At 47.2% G+C, this 26498-nt stretch overlaps 1 protein-coding gene across 1 annotated transcript in view; it reads right to left on the reverse strand.

The window, feature by feature from the left end:
* The window catches only part of LIN37 (lin-37 DREAM MuvB core complex component), a 234446-nt gene that overhangs the window by 170577 nt on the left and 37371 nt on the right, over positions 1-26498 (reverse strand). Inside the window, exons 3-4 of the mRNA XM_086929986.1 lie at positions 25453-25528; positions 24481-24531 (exon numbers count right to left, since the gene is read on the reverse strand). Coding sequence (XP_086786112.1) covers positions 24481-24531; positions 25453-25528 — 127 coding nt within the window. The remainder of the gene's footprint in view (positions 1-24480; positions 24532-25452; positions 25529-26498) is intronic.

Here is a 26498-nt window from a genome sequence, read left to right on the forward strand (position 1 = left end):
CCTCACTCTATCTATCGCCCTCACTCTATCTATCGCCCTCACTCTATCTATCGCCCTCACTCTATCTATCGCCATCACTCTATCTATCGATCTATCTATCGCCCAAACTCTATCTATCTATCTATCTATCGCCCTCACTCTATCTATCGCCCTCACTCTATCTATCGCCCTCACTCTATCTATCGCCCTCACTCTATCGCCCTCACTCTATCTATCGCCCTCACTCTATCTATCGCCCTCACTCTATCTATCGCCCTCACTCTATCTATCGCCCTCACTATATCTATCGCCCTCTATCTATCTATCGCCCTCTATCTATCTATCGCCCTCTATCTATCTATCGCCCTCTATCTATCGCCCTCTATCTATCTATTGCATTCACTCTATCTATCGCCCTCACTCTATCTATCGCCCTCACTCTATCTATCGCCCTCACTCTATCTATCGCCCTCACTCTATCTATCGCCCTCACTCTATCTATCGCCCTCACTCCATCTATCGCCCTCACTCCATCTATCGCCCTCTATCTATCTATCGCCCTCTATCTATCTATCGCCCTCTATCTATCTATCGCCCTCACTCTATCTATCGCCCTCACTCTATCGCCCTCACTCTATCTATCGCCATCACTCTATCTATCTATCTATCTATCTATCTATCTATCTATCGGCCTCACTCTATCTGTCTATCTATCGGCCTCACTCTATCTGTCTATCTATCGGCCTCACTCTATCTGTCTATCTATCGCCCTCACTCTATCTGTCTATCTATCGCCCTCACTCTATCTATCTGTCTATCTTTCGCCCTCTATCTATCTATCGCCCTCTATCTATCTATCGCCATCTATCTATCTATCTATCGCCCTCTATCTATCTATCGCCCTCTATCTATCTATCGCCCTCTATCTATCTATCGCCCTCTATCTATCTATCGCCCTCTATCTATCTATCTATCTATCGCCCTCTATCTATCTATCGCCCTCTATCTATCTATCGCCCTCTATCTATCTATCGCCCTCTATCTATCTATCTATCTATCTATCGGCCTCACTCTATCTGTCTATCTATCGCCCTCACTCTATCAATCGCCCTCACTCTATCAATCGCCCTCACTCTATCAATCGCCCTCACTCTATCTATCGCCCTCACTCTATCTATCGCCCTCACTCTATCGCCCTCACTCTATCTATCGCCCTCACTCTATCGCCCTCACTCTATCTATCGCCCTCACTCTATCTATCGCCCTCACTCTATCTATCGCCATCACTCTATCTATCGATCTATCTATCGCCCAAACTCTATCTATCTATCTATCGCCCTCACTCTATCTATCGCCCTCACTCTATCTATCGCCCTCACTCTATCTATCGCCCTCACTCTATCTATCGCCCTCACTCTATCTATCGCCCTCACTCTATCTATCGCCCTCACTCTATCTATCGCCCTCACTCTATCTATCGCCCTCACTCTATCGCCCTCACTCTATCGCCCTCACTCTATCTATCGCCCTCACTCTATCGCCCTCACTCTATCTATCGCCCTCACTCTATCTATCGCCCTCACTCTATCTATCGCCCTCACTCTATCTATCGCCCTCACTCCATCTATCGCCCTCACTCCATCTATCGCCCTCACTCCATCTATCGCCCTCACTCTATCTATCGCCCTCACTCTATCTATCGCCCTCACTCTATCTATCGCCATCACTCTATCTATCTATCTATCTATCGGCCTCACTCTATCTGTCTATCTATCGGCCTCACTCTATCTGTCTATCTATCGGCCTCACTCTATCTGTCTATCTATCGGCCTCACTCTATCTGTCTATCTATCGCCCTCACTCTATCTGTCTATCTATCGCCCTCACTCTATCTATCTGTCTATCTTTCGCCCTCTATCTATCTATCGCCCTCTATCTATCTATCGCCATCTATCTATCTATCTATCGCCCTCTATCTATCTATCGCCCTCTATCTATCTATCGCCCTCTATCTATCTATCTATCTATCTATCTATCGCCCTCTATCTATCTATCGCCCTCTATCTATCTATCGCCCTCTATCTATCTATCTGTCTATCTATCGCCCTCACTCTATCTATCTGTCTATCTTTCGCCCTCTATCTATCTATCGCCCTCTATCTATCTATCTATCGCCCTCTATCTATCTATCGCCCTCTATCTATCTATCGCCCTCTATCTATCTATCGCCCTCTATCTATCTATCGCCATCTATCTATCTATCTATCTATCTATCTATCTATCTATCTATCTATCGCCCTCTATCTATCTATCGCCCTCTACCTATCTATCTCCCTCTATCTATCTATCGCCCTCTATCGATCTATCGCCCTCTATCTATCTATCGCCCTCTATCTATCTATCGCCCTCTATCTATCTATCGCCCTCTATCTATCTATCGCCCTCACTCTAACTATCACCCTCACTCTATCTATCGCCATCACTCTATCTATCTATCTATCGGCCTCACTCTATCTGTCTATCTATCGGCCTCACTCTATCTGTCTATCTATCGCCCTCACTCTATCTGTCTATCTATCGCCCTCACTCTATCTATCTGTCTATCTTTCGCCCTCTATCTATCTATCGCCCTCTATCTATCTATCGCCATCTATCTATCTATCTATCGCCCTCACTCTATCTATCGCCCTCTATCTATCTATCTATCGCCCTCACTCTATCTATTGCCCTCACTCTATCTATTGCCCTCACTCTATCTATTGCATTCACTCTATCTATCGCCCTCACTCTATCTATTGCATTCACTCTATCTATCGCCCTCACTCTATCTATCGCCCTCACTCTATCTATCGCCCTCACTCTATCTATCGCCCTCACTCTATCTATCGCCCTCACTCTATCTATCGCCCTCACTCTATCTATCGCCCTCACTCTATCTATCGCCCTCACTCTATCTATCGCCCTCTATCTATCTATCGCCCTCTATCTATCTATCGCCCTCTATCTATCTATCGCCCTCTATCTATCTATCGCCCTCTCTCTATCTATCGCCCTCACTCTATCTATCGCCCTCTATCTATCTATCGCCCTCTATCTATCTATCGCCCTCTATCTATCTATCGCCCTCTATCTATCTATCGCCCTCTATCTATCGCCCTCACTCTATCTATCGCCCTCACTCTATCTATCGCCCTCACTCTATCTATCGCCCTCACTCTATCTATCGCCCTCACTCTATCTATCGCCCTCACTCTATCTATCGCCCTCACTCTATCTATCGCCCTCACTCTATCTATCGCCCTCACTCTATCTATCGCCCTCACTCTATCAATCGCCCTCACTCTATCAATCGCCCTCACTCTATCTATCGCCCTCACTCTATCTATCGCCCTCACTCTATCTATCGCCCTCACTCTATCAATCGCCCTCACTCTATCTATCGCCCTCACTCTATCTATCGCCCTCACTCTATCTATCGCCCTCACTCTATCTATCGCCCTCACTCTATCTATCGCCCTCACTCTATCTATCGCCCTCACTCTATCTATCGCCCTCACTCTATCTATCGCCCTCACTCCATCTATCGCCCTCACTCCATCTATCGCCCTCACTCTATCTATCGCCCTCACTCTATCTATCGCCCTCACTCTATCTATCGCCATCACTCTATCTATCTATCTATCTATCGGCCTCACTCTATCTGTCTATCTATCGGCCTCACTCTATCTGTCTATCTATCGGCCTCACTCTATCTGTCTATCTATCGGCCTCACTCTATCTGTCTATCTATCGCCCTCACTCTATCTGTCTATCTATCGCCCTCACTCTATCTATCTGTCTATCTTTCGCCCTCTATCTATCTATCGCCCTCTATCTATCTATCGCCATCTATCTATCTATCTATCGCCCTCTATCTATCTATCGCCCTCTATCTATCTATCGCCCTCTATCTATCTATCGCCCTCTATCTATCTATCTATCTATCTATCTATCGCCCTCTATCTATCTATCGCCCTCTATCTATCTATCGCCCTCTATCTATCTATCTGTCTATCTATCGCCCTCACTCTATCTAGCTGTCTATCTTTCGCCCTCTATCTATCTATCGCCCTCTATCTATCTATCTATCGCCCTCTATCTATCTATCGCCCTCTATCTATCTATCGCCCTCTATCTATCTATCGCCCTCTATCTATCTATCGCCATCTATCTATCTATCTATCTATCTATCTATCTATCTATCTATCTATCGCCCTCTATCTATCTATCGCCCTCTACCTATCTATCTCCCTCTATCTATCTATCGCCCTCTATCGATCTATCGCCCTCTATCTATCTATCGCCCTCTATCTATCTATCGCCCTCTATCTATCTATCGCCCTCTATCTATCTATCGCCCTCACTCTAACTATCACCCTCACTCTATCTATCGCCATCACTCTATCTATCTATCTATCGGCCTCACTCTATCTGTCTATCTATCGGCCTCACTCTATCTGTCTATCTATCGCCCTCACTCTATCTGTCTATCTATCGCCCTCACTCTATCTATCTGTCTATCTTTCGCCCTCTATCTATCTATCGCCCTCTATCTATCTATCGCCATCTATCTATCTATCTATCGCCCTCACTCTATCTATCGCCCTCTATCTATCTATCTATCGCCCTCACTCTATCTATTGCCCTCACTCTATCTATTGCCCTCACTCTATCTATTGCATTCACTCTATCTATCGCCCTCACTCTATCTATTGCATTCACTCTATCTATCGCCCTCACTCTATCTATCGCCCTCACTCTATCTATCGCCCTCACTCTATCTATCGCCCTCACTCTATCTATCGCCCTCACTCTATCTATCGCCCTCACTCTATCTATCGCCCTCACTCTATCTATCGCCCTCACTCTATCTATCGCCCTCACTCTATCTATCGCCCTCACTCTATCTATCGCCCTCTATCTATCTATCGCCCTCTATCTATCTATCGCCCTCTATCTATCTATCGCCCTCTATCTATCTATCGCCCTCACTCTATCTATCGCCCTCACTCTATCTATCGCCCTCTATCTATCTATCGCCCTCTATCTATCTATCGCCCTCTATCTATCTATCGCCCTCTATCTATCTATCGCCCTCTATCTATCGCCCTCACTCTATCTATCGCCCTCACTCTATCTATCGCCCTCACTCTATCTATCGCCCTCACTCTATCTATCGCCCTCACTCTATCTATCGCCCTCACTCTATCTATCGCCCTCACTCTATCTATCGCCCTCACTCTATCAATCGCCCTCACTCTATCTATCGCCCTCACTCTATCTATCGCCCTCACTCTATCGCCCTCACTCTATCGCCCTCACTCTATCGCCCTCACTCTATCGCCCTCACTCTATCGCCCTCACTCTATCGCCCTCACTCTATCGCCCTCACTCTATCGCCCTCACTCTATCGCCCTCACTCTATCGCTCTCACTCTATCGTCTCACTCTATCGTCTCACTCTATCGCCCTCACTCTATCTATTTATCGCCCTCACTCTATCTATCTATTGCCCTCACTCTATCACCCTCACTATATCTATCTGTCTATCGCACTCACTCTATCTATCTATTGCCCTCACTCTATCGATCTATCTATCGCCCTCACTCTATCTATCGCCCTCTATCTAGCTATCTATCGCCTTCAGTCTATCTATCGCCCTCACTCTATCTATCGCCCTCTATCTATCTATCTATCGCCCTCTATCTATCTATCGCCCTCAGTCTTTCTATCTATCACCCTCACTCTATCTATCTATTGCCCTCACTCTATCGCCCTCACTATATTTATCTGTCTATCGCACTCACTCTATCTATTTATCGCTATCACTCTATCTATCGATCTATCTATCGCCCAAACTTTATCTATCTATCTATCTATCTATCTATCTATCTATCGCTCTCACTCTATCGATCTATCGCCCTCACTCTATTTATCGATCTATCGCCCTCACTCTATTTATCGATCTATCGCTCTCACTCTATCTATCGCCCTTACTCTATCTATTGCACCACCACAGCATCCCTCAGGGGCACCACGACATCACTATGCGCTACCACAGCTTCACTGAACGACACAGCATCACTCGTTGCCATCCCCAACATCACTAAGCGCCACCACAGCATCAATCTGTGCAACCATTCAACAACAACTGGTTCAAATATTGTTGTTGTAGGAAAGCTTTATTCGAGTTGCATACTCATAAAAGCACAACATATATTTTAAAACTTCACAATTGATAATAAAACATTTAGTCAGATACATATTTATAAAACAGTTGTGCAAGTTTGATCAATATAAAAATTAGCACAGATTTAAAACAATAATCAAAACACATTTGAAGAGAGAGTGCTCTCTGCCTAATGGACTAAGCCCACCCCAAATACTTAGCTATTCCCATGACAATAGGCTCCTCCGTGGTGGTACAGATAATTCTCTGAGCCTCAACAGCACTGGATGTCCCAAGGTTCTTACAAACTGGGGCTAACCATACCCTTCTTGGGGTGGCATAGGCGTTACAAGCAAATAGGAAGTGACCCACACTTTCATTAATTGCGCCACATGCTGGGCAGCACAGGGTATTCAGACTCTTCCACCTGCCTGTTAAATGTCTCAGGGGGAGGGAGCCAGATCTTAGCTGGAAAAACAACTTCCTGTCCATAGGGACAGTTATGCTGTCCCAATACTGTTCTAATACGGGACACATTTTGCTTTCCAAGAAACGACCACCCATCGAATCAGATTTTACCCCCCTCCAAAGCCTACCATCTATCCACTCCCAGTATAGAGTTTTGAGTGTGTTTTTGCTTGGGAAAACTTCCCCCGCGGGATTATCATAGAGGTTCGATAGACCCAGTTCACCTAACATTACCCTTAAGTTTTTCAACAATGGTATTTTATGGAAGGTGTCCATTTTAATTATTGCCAGAAACCCATCTGCATAGTGCTTAATCTCGGGAGTGGACCAAAGTCTTCTCCAATATAAAATAGGACGCAATCTAGCTCGATCGCTGACAGATCTTCTCCCCAGGTCAAGATTAAGAGGGATTAGTGGGGTGCTCTGGGGGAGTCCCGTAATTCCCCTAAGGAACCTGTTCTCTGCTACCTGTAGGGAAGTAAACTTATCAAAACCCCACAGCTCGGCCCCATATAGGGCCGACCCTATTGCCCTTGCATCATATACAGCAAGGACAGGTTTTATGGGCTTTGTTTTTGATCTTTTGTGCTCCACCCGTAGTGCCCCCGAAATTTGCTGATGTTTCAAAACAGCTTTTTCTATGTGGTGGGACCAGCCGTGGTTATCTGCTATTTGTACCCCCAGGTAGGTAAACTCCCTTACTACCTCCAGCCCGATGTTATTCATGTATATCCTAGGGCGAGGTTTACATCCTCGGGAAAAAGCCATCAGCTTAGTCTTACCTATGTTTACTTCAAGGCCATGCTCCAGACAGAACTCATCAAAGATATTCAAGGCACGCTGTAGCCCAGCCGGGGTCTTAGACATTATTAACGTATCGTCGGCGAACATCAGGATTGGAACCCTGATGCCCGCTAACGAAGGTGCATCCACACTAGCGTCCAGCATCCTGCCAACTATCCCATTAATATATAATGTAAAAAGCAAGGGTGCCATGGCACAGCCTTGGCGAACCCCTCTTTCCACTGGAAAGTCGATGGAGGTTTGGCCATTCAACCCCCACTGGACTTCAGCAAAATTGCTCTCGTGCAACCTCATAATTAGAGTGAGCAATTCCGCTGGAATGCCTATCCTATTTAAAACTGTCCATAGCTTACTTCTTGGAACTAAATCAAAGGCAGCCCGCAAGTTGACAAAAGCGACATACAGGCTGCCCTTGCCAAGAAGTACCGTCCCCCACTGCAGCTTAGTAAAACGAAACACCTGGTCAATGGTGCTAGTGGCCCTCCGGAAGCCTTCCTGGAAGGGGGGAAGGGAGTCATTTTCGTCCACCCATTCCATAAGTTTGTTTACCACCATCTTCCCAATTACTTTTTGGATAGTGGCAATCAAACTTATTGGCCTATAATTAGCCGGAAGGGATCGGTCTCCTTTTTTATGGATCGGTATAATAATAGCTCCCTTCCATTGGTCTGGGACTAGCGCCCCTTTTGCGATGGCATTCCCCAATAAAAACACATACCTAACCCACCTGTTTTTGTCATTTTTAAAAACATCCGAGGGTATCCCATCTAAACCGGGGGCCCTACCCCCTTGTGTGGAACTTATTGCAAGTTCAACTTCTTTGGCGGAAAACAAATTGTCTTTGGGAAATACAGCTAAAATTGCATCCCCTCCCACCATCGCCTTTGTCTCTGCATATTGGGGCCTGAAATAGTTCACCCAAGCGGACTCTGCAACATTATTATCTGGTTTGTTTGGGGCACCGCCTCTGCCCCACTTCACTATCTTCCAGAAAAGCCTGGAATCCTTGGCTCTAGAGGCCTCTTTTAGTTCATCCCAATACTTCTCATCCCACGTTTTCTTTGCCATGGAAATGCTTGTATTGTATTGCTTCCTTGCTGCTATAATTGCTGCCCTGTCCCCATTTCTAATAGCATTTCCCAAGGTTAATCTGGCTGCCCTACACTCTCAATTGAACCACCTAGCTAGTTTGGTGGGTACTGTACGATTTCCCTTACATGCTCTCACAAAATGGGGTTTTAAAAGGGAGAAGAGATTGTTATGAATATCAGTAATTGTACTAGATCCTGGGACTGTAGAGCTTGCTAGTTCCATGGAGACAATTGCGTTATCCACCTCGGAAGCGATAGAGTCCATAGATGCTGCATTAGCCAACACACATGGCCATTTAAGTCTGCGCATATCAATTGCCATGTCTGGGAGCAACCCATCACTTGCTTGGAGATTGGGCTGTGGTAACTTCCACCAGGTATGGGTCACACAAAGGGGGTTGTGATCACTTTCTATCCTGCCCGTGATTTCCATGTCACAAACCCCCTGCCAGAGGTTAAGACTACATATAACGTAGTCTATCCTACTTCTGTTGTGACCATTATCATATGTACACACACCCTCCTTGTCTCCCTTTGTTCTTCCATTGAGGGCTCTCATCCCATGTTCCAAGCACATAGTATTTAGGAGAAGTATATCCTTTGTCCAGCGTTTAACAGGAGCTAGATTCAGATAAGGGACTCCCCATAGATTGTCCTCCTTCTGCCCCAATGGATCTTCAGTACTATCTAAGGGTTCGAAGGTCCTATTTAGGTCCCCAGCCATTATTATTCGATTTCCAAGGGACTTGGTTTGCAGAGAATTAGATAAGGCCTCTAAAGTGGGGGAACTCCCAGTATTGGAGCCTCTGGCATAGACATTATACAGATCTATCACACCCCACTTTGCTGATGAAATTCGCAACATTAAAATGTCTCTACAACCCAGATCCCACATTTTCACAGTGGTATCAAAGTTCTGCCTAATCCAGAGTGTGAGGCCTCCCATAGGTCTACCCCTGACACCTCTACTTGCTGGAATCGAAAAATTTAAATAACCTGGGAGATAAATAGGATCACAAGCCCATGTTTCCTGTAGAAGGCATAGTTCAAACCCATTAATAAAATCAATCCATGATTGCGACATCAGCTTACTCCCCAGTCCTGCAATATTCCAAGATATAAAACTCCCTGGAGCAGATCCATCCCTGCATACTGTTCTTGTAATGGGCAGTCTAGGGGAGTTCATTGGACTACCACCCTGCTCTCCCCAGTTTTGTTCGTTACCCGTGGTGTTTTGTTCAACTCCTTGAGAAACAGTAGTGCTTAAAACAAATGGTTCCCCACTCCCCGAGTTTTGCATTAACCCCCCCGACAGCTTCCTCCTCAAATACAGTCCTTTCACCATCATTTGTTTCATTTGACACAACATCAGTATTCAATGCAGGGACATCAGGGTTCCAACAAGATGTACCTCCCCTGTTGTTCCAATAGTCAAACTTTGGTCAACAACCCCAATTCAAACATTGCATGCCTTCCAGATAGTTGTAGTTTAAACCATTACTGTGGGTTTGCCATTGCAATGGGGTAAAGGATGGTGGAGCAACACTTACCATCGGGGGGTTGTTAGAGCTGTTTGGGTTCCTAGGCCCTCCTACTTTGGCACATATTTGCCTTGGGTAAAAAAAGGTGAGGTCCACAATGCCAATTCCACCACTACTTGTACTCCAACCCTGCCTCATTATCCAACCAGCCACCCTGGGGTCTTGAAAATTAATAACAATACAGTCCCCCCCAGATTTTTAAGAGTGTAGCCAATCCAGTCAATCCTCCTTACCCCTATTATCAACCCATCCACTTCCCCCGGTAATGGTCTATTTACCCTTAACCAGTGCATTACTTTATTTTTGAGCATCTGGAAGGTTTCTCTTTGTCCAACCAAAAGAGGTGGTACATTGGTGAGGACCGCGACGTAGGGATCTGAGTCCGGGGTAAGATTCACAGGAGGTATCCTTTGAGGTGGCTTCGCTGGATAAATTGGTGAATGTCTGGTTGCTCGGACATTTTATTTATTTTTTTATTTATATTTAATTTTATAGAGCGCACAGCTACCCGGAGGTTTCCCGGCGCTAAACCAATGAGGAGAGTGTACAGTAGCAAAACTAAAGATCAAAAAGCCAAGTTTTGACATCCCTTCTGAATTTTAGATAGTTGGATTCCATCCGAATGGACAAAGGGAGAGAATTCCACAAGGATGGGGCCAAAAAAGCAAAAGATCGACCTCCCATTCTGGCTCTCTTCGTCCTGGGGATCAGCAGTTTATGTTGACTAGATGAACGAAGAGTGCGGGAAGGAAGATACGGGTGAATAAGAGATTTCAAATACTGGGGGGCTTTGCCAGTGTTAATTTTGTGTACAAGACAAAGAGCCTTGAATTTACATCGATTGTCAATGTTTAGCCAGTGAAGACTACGACGGTGCCAGGAGGTGGGAGATTTATGGGGTAGTTTACATAGGAGGCGAACTGCCATGTTCTGGACCGTTTGTAATTTCCGAATAACCCCTTTGCCTGCTCCCAAAAAGAGAACTTGTGGGACACCCCCGCGCCGCACGGCCACCAGCTGCTGCGTGTGCCCATTGCCTTCCCCTCTGCCTCACTGCCTGCCTCGCTGCCGGCTGCCGGCTGACTCCGCTGTTGGCTGTTTTGGCTTTGTTTTGACCTGCATTTGTGCCTGTTTTCCTTTTCTTTTTTCTGTGCCCGTGTTAGCGTCTTAATCGCCTTTTGTATTGTTTTTGGTATTTTGTTTCCGTGTCAGCTTTTTCCTTCCTGTTTGCCCGCCTACCTCGCCGCCCTCCGTCTTCCCTCCCCGCTTCCCGCCACCACCGCAGACCCCGCCCCTTCTTTCCTTCTGTTCCCTCCCCGCTCCCGCCTCCCAGCTGCTCCGCCCACCCGCGCACTTCGCCTTTTTTGGCGACCGTGCGAACGCGCAGCGGTCACGCGCAGGGGGCGCGCCGATTGTGCGCCGAAGGCGCGCCAAAGGTAAGCCCGTCTGCGCCCGTCCGCGACCGGATCGCCCCCAGCGCCAGGACCCCTGGCCCACGAAGACCCCGATCGACACGCCTGACGTACTCCGCCGCCACCCTCATCGCTCTCAACACCGGCCGACTCCCAGAATGCCACCAAGCCACACCACGACGCACCCACGGACCTTTCAGCTGCCACGCCTGCAAGTTCACCTGCATCCGGACCTGCCTCGCACCAGCACCCGCCAAGCCGAACACCAGCAGCACCCACCTCAAGTGCATCCTCCTCAACACCCGCTCCGTCCACAGACACGCCATCGAACTCTGGAACCTCCTAGACACCACAGCCCCTGACGTTGCCTTCCTCACAGAGACCTGGATGAACGCCTCTTCAGCTCCCGACATCGCCATCGCTATCCCAGAGGGCTACAAGATCGTCCGGAGGGACCGCAACGCCAACCAGATGGGAGGAGGCATCGCCATCATCCACAGGAACACCATCCGTCTCACGACCAGCACCGACAACACCCTGACCACCGCCGAACACCTGCATTTCCAGATCCACACCGACCCGAACACCACCCTCAGAGGCACCCTGATCTACCGACCCCCGGAACTAGGCACACAATTCAGCGAGGACATCGCCGACTTCGTCAGCCCGCATGCCCTCCCCTCCGCCGACTACATCCTCCTGGGGGACCTCAACTTCCACCTGGAGAACAACAACGACCGCAACACCAGCACCCTGCTCGACAACCTCGCCAATCTTGGACTCAAGCAGCTGGTGTCCACCCCCACCCACCTCGCCGGACACACACTCGACGCAGTCTTCTCTTCCAGCACAGACATCGAATTCAGCCACGCCACAGAGCTTCAATGGACGGACCACAGCTGCGTCCACTTCACCTTCAAGAGAACGACGACCCACCACCACCAGCAACAGGCCACCCGCAGAAGCTGGAACAAGATCACAGCAGACCAGCTCGCCACCTCCCTGAGCCAGCACCCTCCTGCCAGCTCAGCGAACCCCAGCCAGGCCGCCGACAACCTCACGAAGTGGATCAGCAACTGCGCGGACGAACTCGCCCCACTGAGGACCCTGCCCAGCAGACCCGGCAGCAAGAAAGCCCCGTGGTTCACCGACGAACTCAAGTGCTCCAAGAAGAACTGCCGAGCCCTCGAGAAAGTCTGGAGAAGGGAACCTACACAGGACAACAGGACCACCTTCAAGCTAGCCATCCGGAAGCACCACCAGCTGATCCGCGCCGCCAAGAAAACTGCATTCAAGGACCGGCTGGACAACAACGCACACAACTGCAAGGAACTCTTCAACATCGTGAAAGAGCTATCCAACCCCAGCGCAGGAAACAACGACATCACCCCATCGCAAGACCTCTGCAACTCCCTCGCTTCATACTTCCACAACAAAATCGCGGACATACACAACAGCTTCAACAACCAACCAACGCACACCAAGACCGAACAACCACCCCCCACCACCACCCTCCACGCCTGGACCCCGATCAGCACCGAAGACACCATCCGCACGATGAACTCCATCCACTCCGGATCACCGACCGACCCCTGCCCTCACCACGTCTTCAACAAGGCTGACGCTGTCATCGCACCCCACCTGCGAGACATCATCAACACATCCTTCGACACTGCCGCCTTCCCTGAGAGCTGGAAGCACGCCGAACTCAGCGCTCTACTCAAGAAACCCACAGCGGACCCCAACGAACTCAAGAATTACCGCCCCATCTCGCTCCTCCCGTTTCCAGCCAAAGTCATCGAGAAGACCGTCAACAAGCAGATGGCCGCCTTCCTCGAGTCGAATGGATCCCTCGACCCCTCACAGTCCGGCTTCCGAGCCAATCACAGCACCGAGACCGCCCTCATCGCCGCCACCGATGACATCCGAGCCCTGATGGACAACGGAGAAACAGCGGCCCTCATCCTCCTAGACCTCTCTGCGGCATTCGACACTGTCTGCCACCGCACACTAGTACAGCGCCTCAGCAACGTCGGAATCCAGGACAAGGCGCTGGAATGGGTCATCTCCTTCCTCGACGGAAGAACTCAGAGAGTCCGCCTACCACCGTACAAGTCAGAAGCCACCAAAGTCATCTGCGGCGTCCCTCAAGGATCCTCTCTGAGCCCCACCCTCTTCAACGTCTACATGAGCCCCCTCGCGGCCATCGCACGCCAACACAACCTCAACATAATCTCCTACGCCGACGACACCCAGCTGATCCTCTCCCTGACCAACGACCCCGCCGCCGCCAGAGCCAACCTGCACGAAGGGATGAAAGAGGTAGCCGAGTGGATGACGACCAGCCGCCTGAAACTGAACTCGGACAAAACGGAGGTCCTCATCCTGGGCTCCTCACCCTCCGCCTGGGACGACTCCTGGTGGCCTCCCGCCCTGGGCACCGCACCCAAACCGACAGACCATGCACGCAACCTGGGCTTCATCCTGGACTCCTCCTTCTCCATGACCAGGCAAGTCAACAACGTTTCCTCGGCGTGCTTCAACATCCTACGCATGCTACGGAAGATCTTCTGGTGGATCCCCACCGAGACCAGGAAGACCGTCACCCAGGCCCTCGTCACCAGCCGACTGGACTACGGCAACGCCCTCTACGCCGGTACCACCGCCAAGCTCCAGAAGAGACTCCAGCGGATCCAGAACGCCTCAGCCAGACTCATCCTCGACATCCCACGAACCAGCCACATCTCCGGACATCTGAGAGACCTTCACTGGCTCCCCGTCAACAAAAGAATCACCTTCCGCCTCCTCACCCACGCACACAAAGCCCTACACGACCAAGGCCCGAGCTACCTCAACAGCCGGATCAACTTCTACGCTCCCAAACGCCACCTCCGATCAGCCAACCACGCCCTTGCCGCCGTCCCCCGCATCCGAAGAGCGACGACAGGAGGAAGGTCCTTCTCCTACCTGGCCGCCAAGACCTGAAACTCCCTCCCGACCGACCTGCGCCTGACCCAAGACCACCTCTCCTTCAGGAAGAAGCTGAAGACCTGGCTGTTCGAGCAGTAGCAGCACCCCCCTCCCCCCACCCCCAGCGCCTTGAGACCCTACGGGTATGTAGTGCGCTTTATAAATGTCATTGATTGATTGATTGATAGACCAGGCGAGATGTTATTAATGCCTGGACTACGGTTTTCTGGGTGTCAAGAGGAAGCATCCAAGTAATTTTCCTCAGCCATTTGAGGATGGTTGTACAAATGGAGGAGACTCTCACGGCATGTTGTCTCATGGACAGCTGGTCATCGAATATTATTCCCAAATTACGGGCAGTTTTGGAAGGGTTGGGAGGGGTGCCCATTTGAACAGGCCAGTTAGAGGGTCCCCATAAGGCAGGATTGTTGCCAAATAGGAGGAGTTCCGTTTTCCCTCCGTTCAGTTTTAACTTATTATTGTACATCCTAGAGGCAATATTATTGAGTCCATGACAGAGGGATGATGTAGTGGAGAGATGACTGGTAGAGAGGGAAAAAATTATCTGTGCGTCATCTGCATATGAAAATATGGAGAGCCCTGCCTGCTCTGCAATAGCTGCCACGGGTCGGACATATAAATTAAAAAGGAGGGGGCTTAGGATGGAGCCTTGTGGGACACCATATGCAGATGTATGAATTTTTGACATTGAAGTAGCCGAAAAGACTTGAAATGTCCGATCGGACAGAAAACTGATGAGCCATTCAAGGGCGGAATGAGTGATTCCAGATGTTTTTAGAGTGTTAATCAGAATGGGGTGGGAGACCGTATCAAATGCGGCACTTAAATCTAATAGAATAAGTGCCACGGTCTCCCCTCTGTCTACCAGATGACGAATGGTTTCAGAGACTCCCAGCAGAGTGGATTCTGTAGAAAAACCAGAACGAAAACCAGATTGTGAAGGGTGTAAAATGTTGTGAGACTCGATATGGCTAGTGAGTTGCTTATTTATATGTTTTTCCAGAATCTTGGAATAGACTGGAAGAAGGGAAATTGGTCGGAAGTTGGCGGAAATACTTGGATCAGCATTAGCCTTCTTCAGCAATGGTACGACCATCGAATGTTTCCAGGAATTGGGGACCTTAGCCTCCCTAAGAGAAGTATTCAATAGTTCCACTATGAGTTTTAGGGAGGGTTGGTCAAGGGTGTGCAAGATTTGAGGAGGGAAGGGATCCAGAGGGGAACCAGATTTAATACTTTTAACTAAGTTAAGTAATGTGGAAGGGGTCTATGGATCCCAGACCTTGATCTCCGCCCCTTCCGACTGAGAGAAGTCTGAGGCAGTAGAGGCAGTAGATTAAAAAACTGGTTGAACATTAGATGGACCGAAATCGGCATATATACTCTCGATTTTGGAGACAAAGAAGTCTGCTAAGGAATCACATTGTGATTTATCCAAACATGGGGCCTTGGGTTGACAGGTGGCACCCGAGATTTCCTGCACTACCTTGAACAAGGCTTTAGAACGATTTTGAGCGTTCAGGATGGATGAATTACCATATTCAGTTCTAGCAGTTTTGCAGAGTGAATGGTATTTAGTTAGAGCAGCTTTATAGTGTAGTTTAGCTTGTGGATCGTACTCTGAGCGCCATTTCTGCTCAAGATGTTTGCAGCTGGATTTTTCTTTTTTTAATAGGTCATTGAACCAAGGAGCCGGAGGGTGATGTATATTAAAAGTCTGCTTACGAAGTGGGAGACAAATGTCTACAGCAGATGTGAGCCAGCGATGAATGACGTCCACTTGATCAATGCTACTGATCTCAGTGAGGGGCATAGAATCAGACAAAGCAGAATTGAGTTTATTGGGATCTAATTTCTTCCAGTTGCGGGTCATTCTAGGTTTAAGGGCGCTTGCTAGGTTGTTAGTGGAGTGAGCAAATGAGATGGAAAATTCTAGCACAAAGTGGTCAGACCACGGAACAGGTAAGGGGCGCTTACAGGATACTGCATCCAAATTAGATAGTATAGGATCGAGCAGATTGCCTGCCTTGTGGGTGGGGTCTGAGTTGTGTAGGGTAATATTCATGGCCGCTAGGTCAGATAGTAAGTTAGTACTAATTGGGCATGTTGTATCGTTAAAATGAATGTTTAGATCACCAACAATAAGGAAATTGGTTGACATCAGTAGTAAAGGAGCTAAACATTCTGATAGAGATGCAGCCCATGAAGAGGCATGGCCGGGGGGGGCGGTAAATCAGAACGCCTGTAAGTGTGAGATTGGGGGATAACAGCAACTTAAACAACCCAGCTTCACAGTTGGAGATCGCGATATCCTCCCATTTACAGGAGAAAGTTCTTTTAAAAATAATGGCTATTCCCCCTCCCTCCTTGCCCTTTCGGTTACTGGCCAAGAGGGTATATTTATCTGGGAGAGCGATTGCAATATCAGGACCAGAGTAGTCTGTGAGCCAAGTCTCCGTGAGGAACAGGGCATCAGGTTGGAATGAACAGAGAAGATCAAAAACATCTCTACTATGCTTAGGGAGGGACCTGCAATTTAGACTAATAAAGTTGTAGATTTGTGAGGGGAGTTTTGGAGTCGATTTGCATAAGAAATTGGACGCCAAAATGTCTAGTGTTGATGGAAGCGCAGTAAGAGATAACGAACACTCAGGACAGATCAAGGGCGTGTACTGAGGGGAAAAAGAAGTATCATTAGTACATTGTGGTGGCCTTAGGGACAGTAGAGTGTGTTTGGAGTAAGTTCGCCTAGAATCAGCAAGCGTTGGGGCATAAGGACTGGCCCTGGGCCGCGAACAGGCGCGGACGGGCGCAGACAGGCAGGACTCTGGCACGACTCCGGCGCGCCACCGTCGCGCCCGCTGCGCACGTCCGATGCGCGTCGTCCAGCACATCGGTTAAGTAGGGAGGCGGCGGTCGGATGACTTGGGACAGGGTATAGGGATATTTGATGTTTGCTGGGAGTTAGTGGGTACAGCATTGCTTGGCCTGGAACCGTTGATACCCCCCCGCTCCAACATTAGGGTGGGGTTTAAGAATGCTTGGTGGGGGCTGGGGGTTATTTGGAACAGTAGTACTACTTTGCGGGCACTCTTTATTATTGCCCTTTGGCACCGGGTCTGGGACCTTAGTTACTTTTTCTCCTGTACTAGTACCCGTACGGGCTAGCACTACAGGGTTGGGCGATTGACTTGGTCCCTTTTTCTGAGACACGTTTGTAGTTCTACCTGACGGGGTTTTTGATTCTAGAATAGGCAGGCTTTTTGTCTTTCCCGTGGTTTCCTGAACCTTGCTAGTCTCAATTAATCTAGGTTGTGATTTGATTAATGACTTTATGTGGAAAAAATTGTCTAAGGTGGCCTGCTCAAAATGATCCAAACGGTTAACTAGCTTGTTAACTTGAACCTCTATGGGTGTCAAAAGCGACCTTAATAGCTTTTCCAACTCGGGTATCAGTAGATCTGTCGAAAGAGCATTCACAGCCAACCCCTTCCCCTGGGAGTCATTAGAAGAAGGGTTTAAGCTTGCCAAGTCCACATTTCCCCCCTCATTTAATAGGTCACCACTTTCGCTAACCCCACTATTCTCCTTTTGGGTAGGTAAGGGTTTTTTTGCGACTTTCCTAACCTTGTTAGGGGGTTTTGAGGAGTAACATTTCCTCGGAGCAGTACTCCTTTTTCTTTTTGCGCCTGGTTTTGAATCAGACACACTAGCTTCAACTATACTAGATGGGGAGTCTATGGGATTTACAGATGGATTGTGGACAGGGTGGTAATATCCAATCTCGGTGGCGAACCACCCTCAGGCTCCATAATTAAAGGGGAAACATTGGGTATTTCAAACACAGCAGGCAGGCTTATGGAGGACAAAGGGGTAACCAATGCCGGGAAGGCTTGCGGCAGGCGTTTTTCTGTAGAATTTTTAAGGAGCTCAATAGACAGCCTACGCTCAGCTCGTTTTTCTGCTAAGGAGATCTCCTTATCAATATCTTGGACAACACGATTAAAGAATTTGTCTAAAGGGCCAAGGATGGTTGGTCCACCCTCAGCATGAGAGGGTGCCAAGGTGGTGCTATTTTGCGTAAGAGACATTACTTAAAGCCCCCCACAACAAAACTACAAATATTTGATCACAATAGGGCACAAATTTAAATGAGTCAGTGTAGTCCACCAAAGTAGCAAGAAAAATATTGGTCCTACTCGTCAATGGGGTGGCCCAGCCCGGCCTCCTTCGGCCCCTGACGGCCACAGACGGTCCCGGGCTTGTCCCGGGCTTCTCCCGGGCGCTCCCGCGCAGCGGCAAGGACTACTCCTTATATGTAGAGGAGGTGTTCAAAGGCGGGGCAAACAGGGAGAGCGACCAGGTGGAGGTGATTACAGCGCAGGGACTCCTGGGCAATGGAGTCCCTGTCCCTCGCCTGGCGCTCGCAGCCCTGTGCTTCCTCCTCCTGCCCACGGTGTCGGATGGTAAAATCCTCAGGGAAGCGCCCTGACACACAGGCGAAGCGGGACCCGCGCAGCGGGTTCCGCGAGGTCTCCCAGCAAAGAAAGGCAGTCCAGCGGGGGAAAAGCAGCACACAAGGGTTCTCCTTCCTCAAAGCACAGAAAGCATCTCCACCAAAGCAGCAGCTTGCAGGCACCTTTCACTCGGTGCTCAAGGGCGGGGAAAACAGGGAAAGCGACCAGGTGGAGGTGATTACAGCGCAGGGACTTCTGGGCAATGGAGTCCCTGTCCCTCGCCTGGCGCTCGCAGCCCTGTGCTTCCTCCTCCTGCCCACGGTGTCGGATGGTAAAATCCTCAGGGAAGCGCCCTGACACACAGGCGAAGCGGGACCCGCGCAGCGGGTTCCGCGAGGTCTCCCAGCAAAGAAAGGCAGTCCAGCGGGGGAAAAGCAGCACACAAGGGTTCTCCTTCCTCAAAGCACAGAAAGCATCTCCACCAAAGCAGCAGCTTGCAGGCACCTTTCACTCGGTGCTCAAGGGCGGGGCAAACAGGGAGAGCGACCAGGTGGAGGTGATTACAGCGCAGGGACTCCTGGGCAATGGAGTCCCTGTCCCTCGCCTGGCGTTCGCAGCCCTGTGCTTCCTCCTCCTGCCCACGGTGTCGGATGGTAAAATCCGCAGGGAAGTGCCCTGACACACAGGCGAAGCAGGACCCGCGCAGCGGGTTTCGCGAGGTCTCCCAGCAAAGAAAGGCAGTCCAGCGGGGGGAAAGCAGCACACAAGGGTTCTCCTTCCTCAAAGCACAGAAAGCATCTCCTCACTCTATCTATTGCACCGCCACAGCATCACTCAGGGGCACCACGACATCACTATGCGCTACCACAGCTTCACTGAACGATACCCAAAAAACAACTAAGGGTTGGCTCTGATCAGCAAGGCTGAGCCATGAAAGTAGATAACAAAAGAGAGTTGCCAATACTGATAACCAAACAATTCATGCATTTTTAAGTAAAGTACTTGAAACAGCATTCAAGACCAGTAGCTAATTAATAACTTTTATTATTCTTTGGATTTTTTTCAACACAAAAACTCATATATTTAACGATTGCATATTCCAAAAAACACACATAAAAACCATATTCAGCAGGGGGTCGACTTTTAGGAATCATTCGGCATATCACACATATCACAAACATACACAATGCAACCATTCAAGGGAGGGAAAAGGTACAATTGCATAGAGCAATACAAAAATACAAAAATATTCAGAAAGTTTTTTTCAATATTTACAAGATGGCAAAAGGCGGACAGGGGAAGAAATTGAGAAAAGAAGCCAAGGTCTGCGAGGCACTTAACACTCTGGTCACTTAGTAATTATTCTAGTAAACAGTGCATCCCTATGAAAAAATTATATGTTATTTAGAAAAGGTAATGTACAAAAAGTGGGGACAAGCAACGAAATAATTCTTGACATCAGTGCTTGTCACTCTTGCAGACAACTGTGTGGCTATGGCCTACGCGTTTCGAATCCCGTTGGGTTGTGGGGATTCTCTTCAGGGCCTGGGGTTTTCTCTGGGAAAAATAGAGAAGAAAACGAGAGAAAGTATAAAATTTCAACATAATCCAGTTTATTTTTATCAAGTGATCAACATCAGGCGCAACACTTAGTGACCACTTTTTCTCTACACAGACTTACCAAAGGGCAACAGAATGCGGGGAATAGAGGGGCCTCAACTTGGTGATTAGATGGAATATGGCAGAATCTGGAGGGGTTGAAACATGGAGGGAGTCAGGCAATTGAAAACAAGATTTGAAAGCTATCAGTGGGACTGGGGGCTGTACATTTACTTACTTTTCTTGCATGAGAGAGACTTGCACGAGAGGGTGAACCAGGTAGCAAAAAAGCGCGGTGGAGACCTGTGGGAAGGTAATCGAATAGTACATCAGAACAATCACCTCAAAAAAGTTCAAAATGGGGTAGTGGTTCCAAAATATGTGGTCATTCTCACCTACTAATTATTTTGCTAAATGTTCTCTTATCCCGAGGAGAGAAGAAAATCGAGCTTCAAATGGGACTCTTATGTAGTGAAAGGCAGGGGCAACTTGTGTCTTTCAGTCCGTTTAGCGCGTTGAAAAATCTAGAAATAACCCCATAGTGGACACAATTTAGCAAACTAACAGGCGACTATGTAGCAAACAGAGTTTGTTCAAAGAGGGCGGCGTCTTACCGCGTAAATGAGCAACACTTAACTTTACGCCAAATCTTGTTTTCAATTGCCTGACTCCCTCCATGTTTCAACCCCTCCAGATTCTGCCATATTCCATCTAATCACCAAGTTGAGGCCCCTCTATTCCCCGCATTCTGTTGCCCTTTGGTAAGTCTGTGTAGAGAAAAAGTGGTCACTAAGTGTTGCGCCTGATGTTGATCACTTGATAAAAATAAACTGGATTATGTTGAAATTTTATACTTTCTCTCGTTTTCTTCTCTATTTTTCCCAGAGAAAACCCCAGGCCCTGAAGAGAATCCCCACAACCCAACGGGATTCGAAACGCGTAGGCCATAGCCACACAGTTGTCTGCAAGAGTGACAAGCACTGATGTCAAGAATTATTTCGTTGCTTGTCCCCACTTTTTGTACATTACCTTTTCTAAATAACATATAATTTTTTCATAGGGATGCACTGTTTACTAGAATAATTACTAAGTGACCAGAGTGTTAAGTGCCTCGCAGACCTTGGCTTCTTTTCTCAATTTCTTCCCCTGTCCGCCTTTTGCTATCTTGTAAATATTGAAAAAAACTTTCTGAATATTTTTGTATTTTTGTATTGCTCTATGCAATTGTACCTTTTCCCTCCCTTGAATGGTTGCATTGTGTATGTTTGTGATATGTGTGATATGCCGAATGATTCCTAAAAGTCGACCCCCTGCTGAATATGGTTTTTATGTGTGTTTTTTGGAATATGCAATCGTTAAATATATGAGTTTTTGTGTTGAAAAAAATCCAAAGAATAATAAAAGTTATTAATTAGCTACTGGTCTTGAATGCTGTTTCAAGTACTTTACTTAAAAATGCATGAATTGTTTGGTTATCAGTATTGGCAACTCTCTTTTGTTATCTATAATCACTGAACGATACAGCATCACTCGTTGCCATCCCCAACATCACTAAGCGCCACCACAGCATCAATCTGTGCAACCATTCAACAACAACTGGTTCAAATATGTTCTCTCGATGTTTCAAACTTTATTACAAATGTCACAAAAAGATGTTAATATTACACTTCTGTTTTTAGATTTTCCTCACAGTTTAATTCACTGAACATAATCTTCACAAAAGTTAATTACAAAAGCTTAAGCTATTGCCATTATACATTACAATAACTTTTATTTAAGTATTAGTTAAAAAAATAAAAACCATTGTTATTTGTAATATCAATACATCTAAGTCACGTAAATACAAAACATGTTGCATTACAAATGCTATAGGTGTCACATTTTCAAAATTTAAACGTATTGGCATTGTAAATGACAAAGCTATTAATTTCCCTATTTTCAAAACCAACACATAAATAATAAATGTGTCCTTTACAAGACCAATAGCTCAAACTTTCCTAATGCGAGACCTAATGTATTGCAAAAGCTTGTTTGGAATTGGTGCGGGCCCCATGCAAGACGGCCACAGAGTGTGTTGGTTGAAAATTGCTTGGTTGCCCAACAACATGAGCTCAGTCTTGTCGCCATTGAGTCTTAAAGCATTCAGGTCCACTCACTGGTTTTAGCTATTAATGCAGCTCTCATTTGAGAATTCTTTTTATTTCAGGTGTAGTGACGGTACTACTAGTACCACTATTACAAAGTTATTTTCAGTTCTACTAGTATTGTTAATAGTTTTACAATTCCTACTAACGATGCTACTACTATGCTCTCTACTGCTACCAGTGACATCTCCAGTCTCACTGGTCCCAATACAACTCAAGTGTTGAAAAAGAAGCTGAGCTAGATCTCCTTTTAGCAGGGGTAAATATAAGAAAGAACAGAAAAAGATTATCTACAAAGGGAGAATAATGTGTCATGGTTCTGCGTGAAGACTGTATACATTAATCCAGCGTTTTTATAGTCAGAGAAATTTTATCATACAGGGGCCATATTACCGAAATTGCCCAGGGTGGAAAACGGGCATGTGCGCATGTTTTGTGCACACCTAGGGGCAGCAGACACTTGTACGGCCCTGTCTGTAATACTGACAACGCTGGCACACGTAGCGCTACTTCTACAGGGGATGAAGCCCCATACAAATGAGGGAATCACTTGCCTCTGCGCCGCGCCATATTACAGACGTGGGCGCAGAGGCAAACATGCCTTCAGGAGGCCCACTGACTGCGTCACAAAAAGGTGGTGCACGGTCAGTGAGCCCCGCCAGCAGCCCTCCCTAGGGATGAAAGGGTTCCCATGGACCCCCCAAACATCCAGTTGCGGCCGAGTGCAGCCACTCACTGAATCCACCTGCAAGGGGATTGCAGATGGGCTGACTGCACGGTGAAAAACAGAGCAGCTGCTTCGAAGAGTCACTCTGTATTTCACTTGCTATTTGTAACCCCCAGGGCAGCACGGGTTTGCGGCTGCCCTAAGGGCAGCGCATACAACATAATAGGGCGTACTCTCCCTTTCTGCGCGTGGCGCACCTGTTTGAAGGAACACTGTGGCACAAACAGAGAAAATGTGCCAATATCATACTATGGGCCCTGGAGTGAAACAAGAAGACATCACAGTGCATCAGGAATAAAGCACAACGATAAAACAAAGTGCACGAGGGATCCATAATATCAAGTGAATAGCATAAAAGTATTGTGAACAGTCAAACCAATCACTAATCCTAGAAAATAGAAGGCAAAAGGGAAAATGGCGTTACGTAAAAACAACTGCTTTGTGGCATCAAATCAAGCATTAAGCAGTTGTCTGGTTTGTCACTAAACAACATGGTTTTTGCAATTTATAAAACACCTTTTTCAAGTAAGGAAAAGCTATTGGACTCAAAAAAGGGATTCTCTGATTAATTTTGAATGGCAATAATTAGAGGCATGAAAGGGGCATTCCCTCCCAATTGCGATTGGCAATCACATGTGATCATAAACCCACGGCGCACCCCTGAATGTTTTTCTTTAAAAGTAGTATCTTCATTTAAAAAAAGCAGGCTGCTTCATAAAATGTTTCAAATTTGGGAAAGTTTCAGCAGTGGCCGTAGAGATGAAGGTCTGCTGTCCCTTGCACGCCACCATCCCTTCATTCATAGTCATTTGCTGGGGCCAGTCAATAGTGACTTACCTACTGAATATTCATTATGCAGGATGGATGCTACCAGCTACGAAACAACGTTTTGTAGTGTATCTTATTGGGAACACTGGTAGCCACATTGCAAACTGCTTCCCAGTTCGGAAACCAGTTGGTGTAAAATGTGCACACCCAGGTTTGCAAACAAGGATTACTACATCAGGCCCAAGATCCTGGAAATGAAAACTGCAAGGGATGTGGTACAAAAGTAACATACTTGCTGTGGGAATCTGAGGCTGTTTTTCCTGCCTCGTCTTCCATCTGCTCCCTGCAATTGAAGAAAAATAGCTTTCAGAAGGAACAAACACAGGGCATACACTTCAATGTTCAGATGTGAAATGGATACTTTTGCAGTTGTGCAGCTATATGGTAAAACATATTAATAACTCTGCAGATGGACAGCGATATGTTTGACATATATAACCCTGCTGTTTAATGTTTAGAGTTTGCACCTATGCATCTCAGACTGTAAAACTATCTGCATGTGAATACTTGACTGTGCTAAGAGAAATATTGGCCTGCAGTAGTTTGTGGCTGCGTCCAACGATTGCAGAGGTCCGGTTGTTCCTGTGTGCAGACACTTAAGGTTTAGGACTTTCTGGAAGCAGAAGTTCAGAAATTCAATCGTTGGCTATCTTCAGGATAGCAGTTCAGAATTTAGGTGAAAAAAATCAAAAAGCCCAATATAAGCTCCATGTGTTGCAAAATGGTACAGTTCAGTACATATATGTAATTTTTCAATCAGTCAGTCTGGCTTATCCAAGTAATATGCGAAGTTGTGACTTTATACTGCGATATCTCGGCCCTGTGTACCTGTGCTGGTAAGCAATCTATCTCAGAGCAGTAATATGGCTGTGGAACTGTAATGCAATATCTCAGGCAAGCGGAAGTCCCATCTGGGTTATTTCTACATGTACAGCCCAAAGGACAGTGATATTCCAGCCTGGAGTAAATTTGAGTCAGTATCTAGTGATATCTCGACTCTGCTTAAATGTAGCATTGTGGCATCTCAGCTCTGTACAACTTTCAGTTTGTGTCCTGTTCAATTAGTACCGGACCTACAAAAGGCAAAGCTGTTAACAGTACCCTCAACTCTACAGAAAGCAAGCATTCCAATTGATATATAGTTTCCTTCATGCTCACCCTCATAAATCTCATGCAATGACAAAATCAAAGACCCTTTGCTTACCGGTCCACGTCATTCTTTTCAAGCAGACCCTGCAGGACAGCGTCAAGGCGGTTCCTGGCATTTCCGGTCTCCAGCTCTGGGGCAGGTGGAGGTATAAAAAGAGATGGCGTCAGTGGGACTAACACAGATATTAAACAACAGCACCTAGACTAGTGAAGCAAGATCAGGATCTCTCACAGAAGGGGACAGCGTGACATAGGTGGAGCTTGGGCCACTACACAATGAAAGTTCTTTTTGGCTCTTAATTGTTGATATAGTACCAAAGGAAAGAAGACCACTAAAGAAAATTAAATTACTTATTTAGCAAAAATAAAAGCAAGGGACACAGTAATGACACTTTTTGAAGTTTGGGAAGACCTGGCTTGGCAGTCGGGCTGGACTGTTCCTATGAGGAACAGGGTCAAGACTGATTTGCATATGGCTAAGTCTGAACTGGGTTGGCGAAGGGAGCTAAAGAACGATGATGGATTCAACCCAGATCTGTGATAGGGGGTGAGTGTCAGAAAAGTTTCAGCTCTCTGTCCATCATGTCCTTGTGTTTGCTTTGTGTGCCCTAAGTTGGCAGGGTATGCCCAGACATGGGTCCTTTGCTCACTTTGCCACTGGTATCAAGCTAACCTGGCTGATGAGGGGTGTTACAACTAATCCGGCCCCAGGATGCTTCTTTCCAGTCCAGGGAAGACCTGGCTTGGCAGTACGGCCTGGACTGTTCCCCTGAGGAAGACGGTCAAGACTGATTTGCATATAGCTGGGTATGAACTGAGGTGGCGAAGTGAGCTAAAGAGCGATGATGGATTCAACCCAGATCTATGACTGGGGGTGAATGTCTGAAAAGTTTCAGCGCTCCGTCAATCATCTCCTTGTGTTTGCTTTGCCAGACGTCGGTCCCTTGCTCACTTTGCCACTGGATTTAAGCTAACCAGGCTCATAAGGGGTGTTACTCCGAAACCGGTTCCAGGATGCTTGTTTGCGGTCCAGGGAAGACCTAGCTTGGCAGTTCAGGCTGGACTGTTCCCATGAGGAACAGGGTCAAGACTGATTTACAT

This window comes from Lissotriton vulgaris, chromosome 7 (genome assembly GCF_964263255.1).
Source record: "Lissotriton vulgaris chromosome 7, aLisVul1.2, whole genome shotgun sequence".
NCBI lineage: Eukaryota > Metazoa > Chordata > Amphibia > Caudata > Salamandridae > Lissotriton > Lissotriton vulgaris.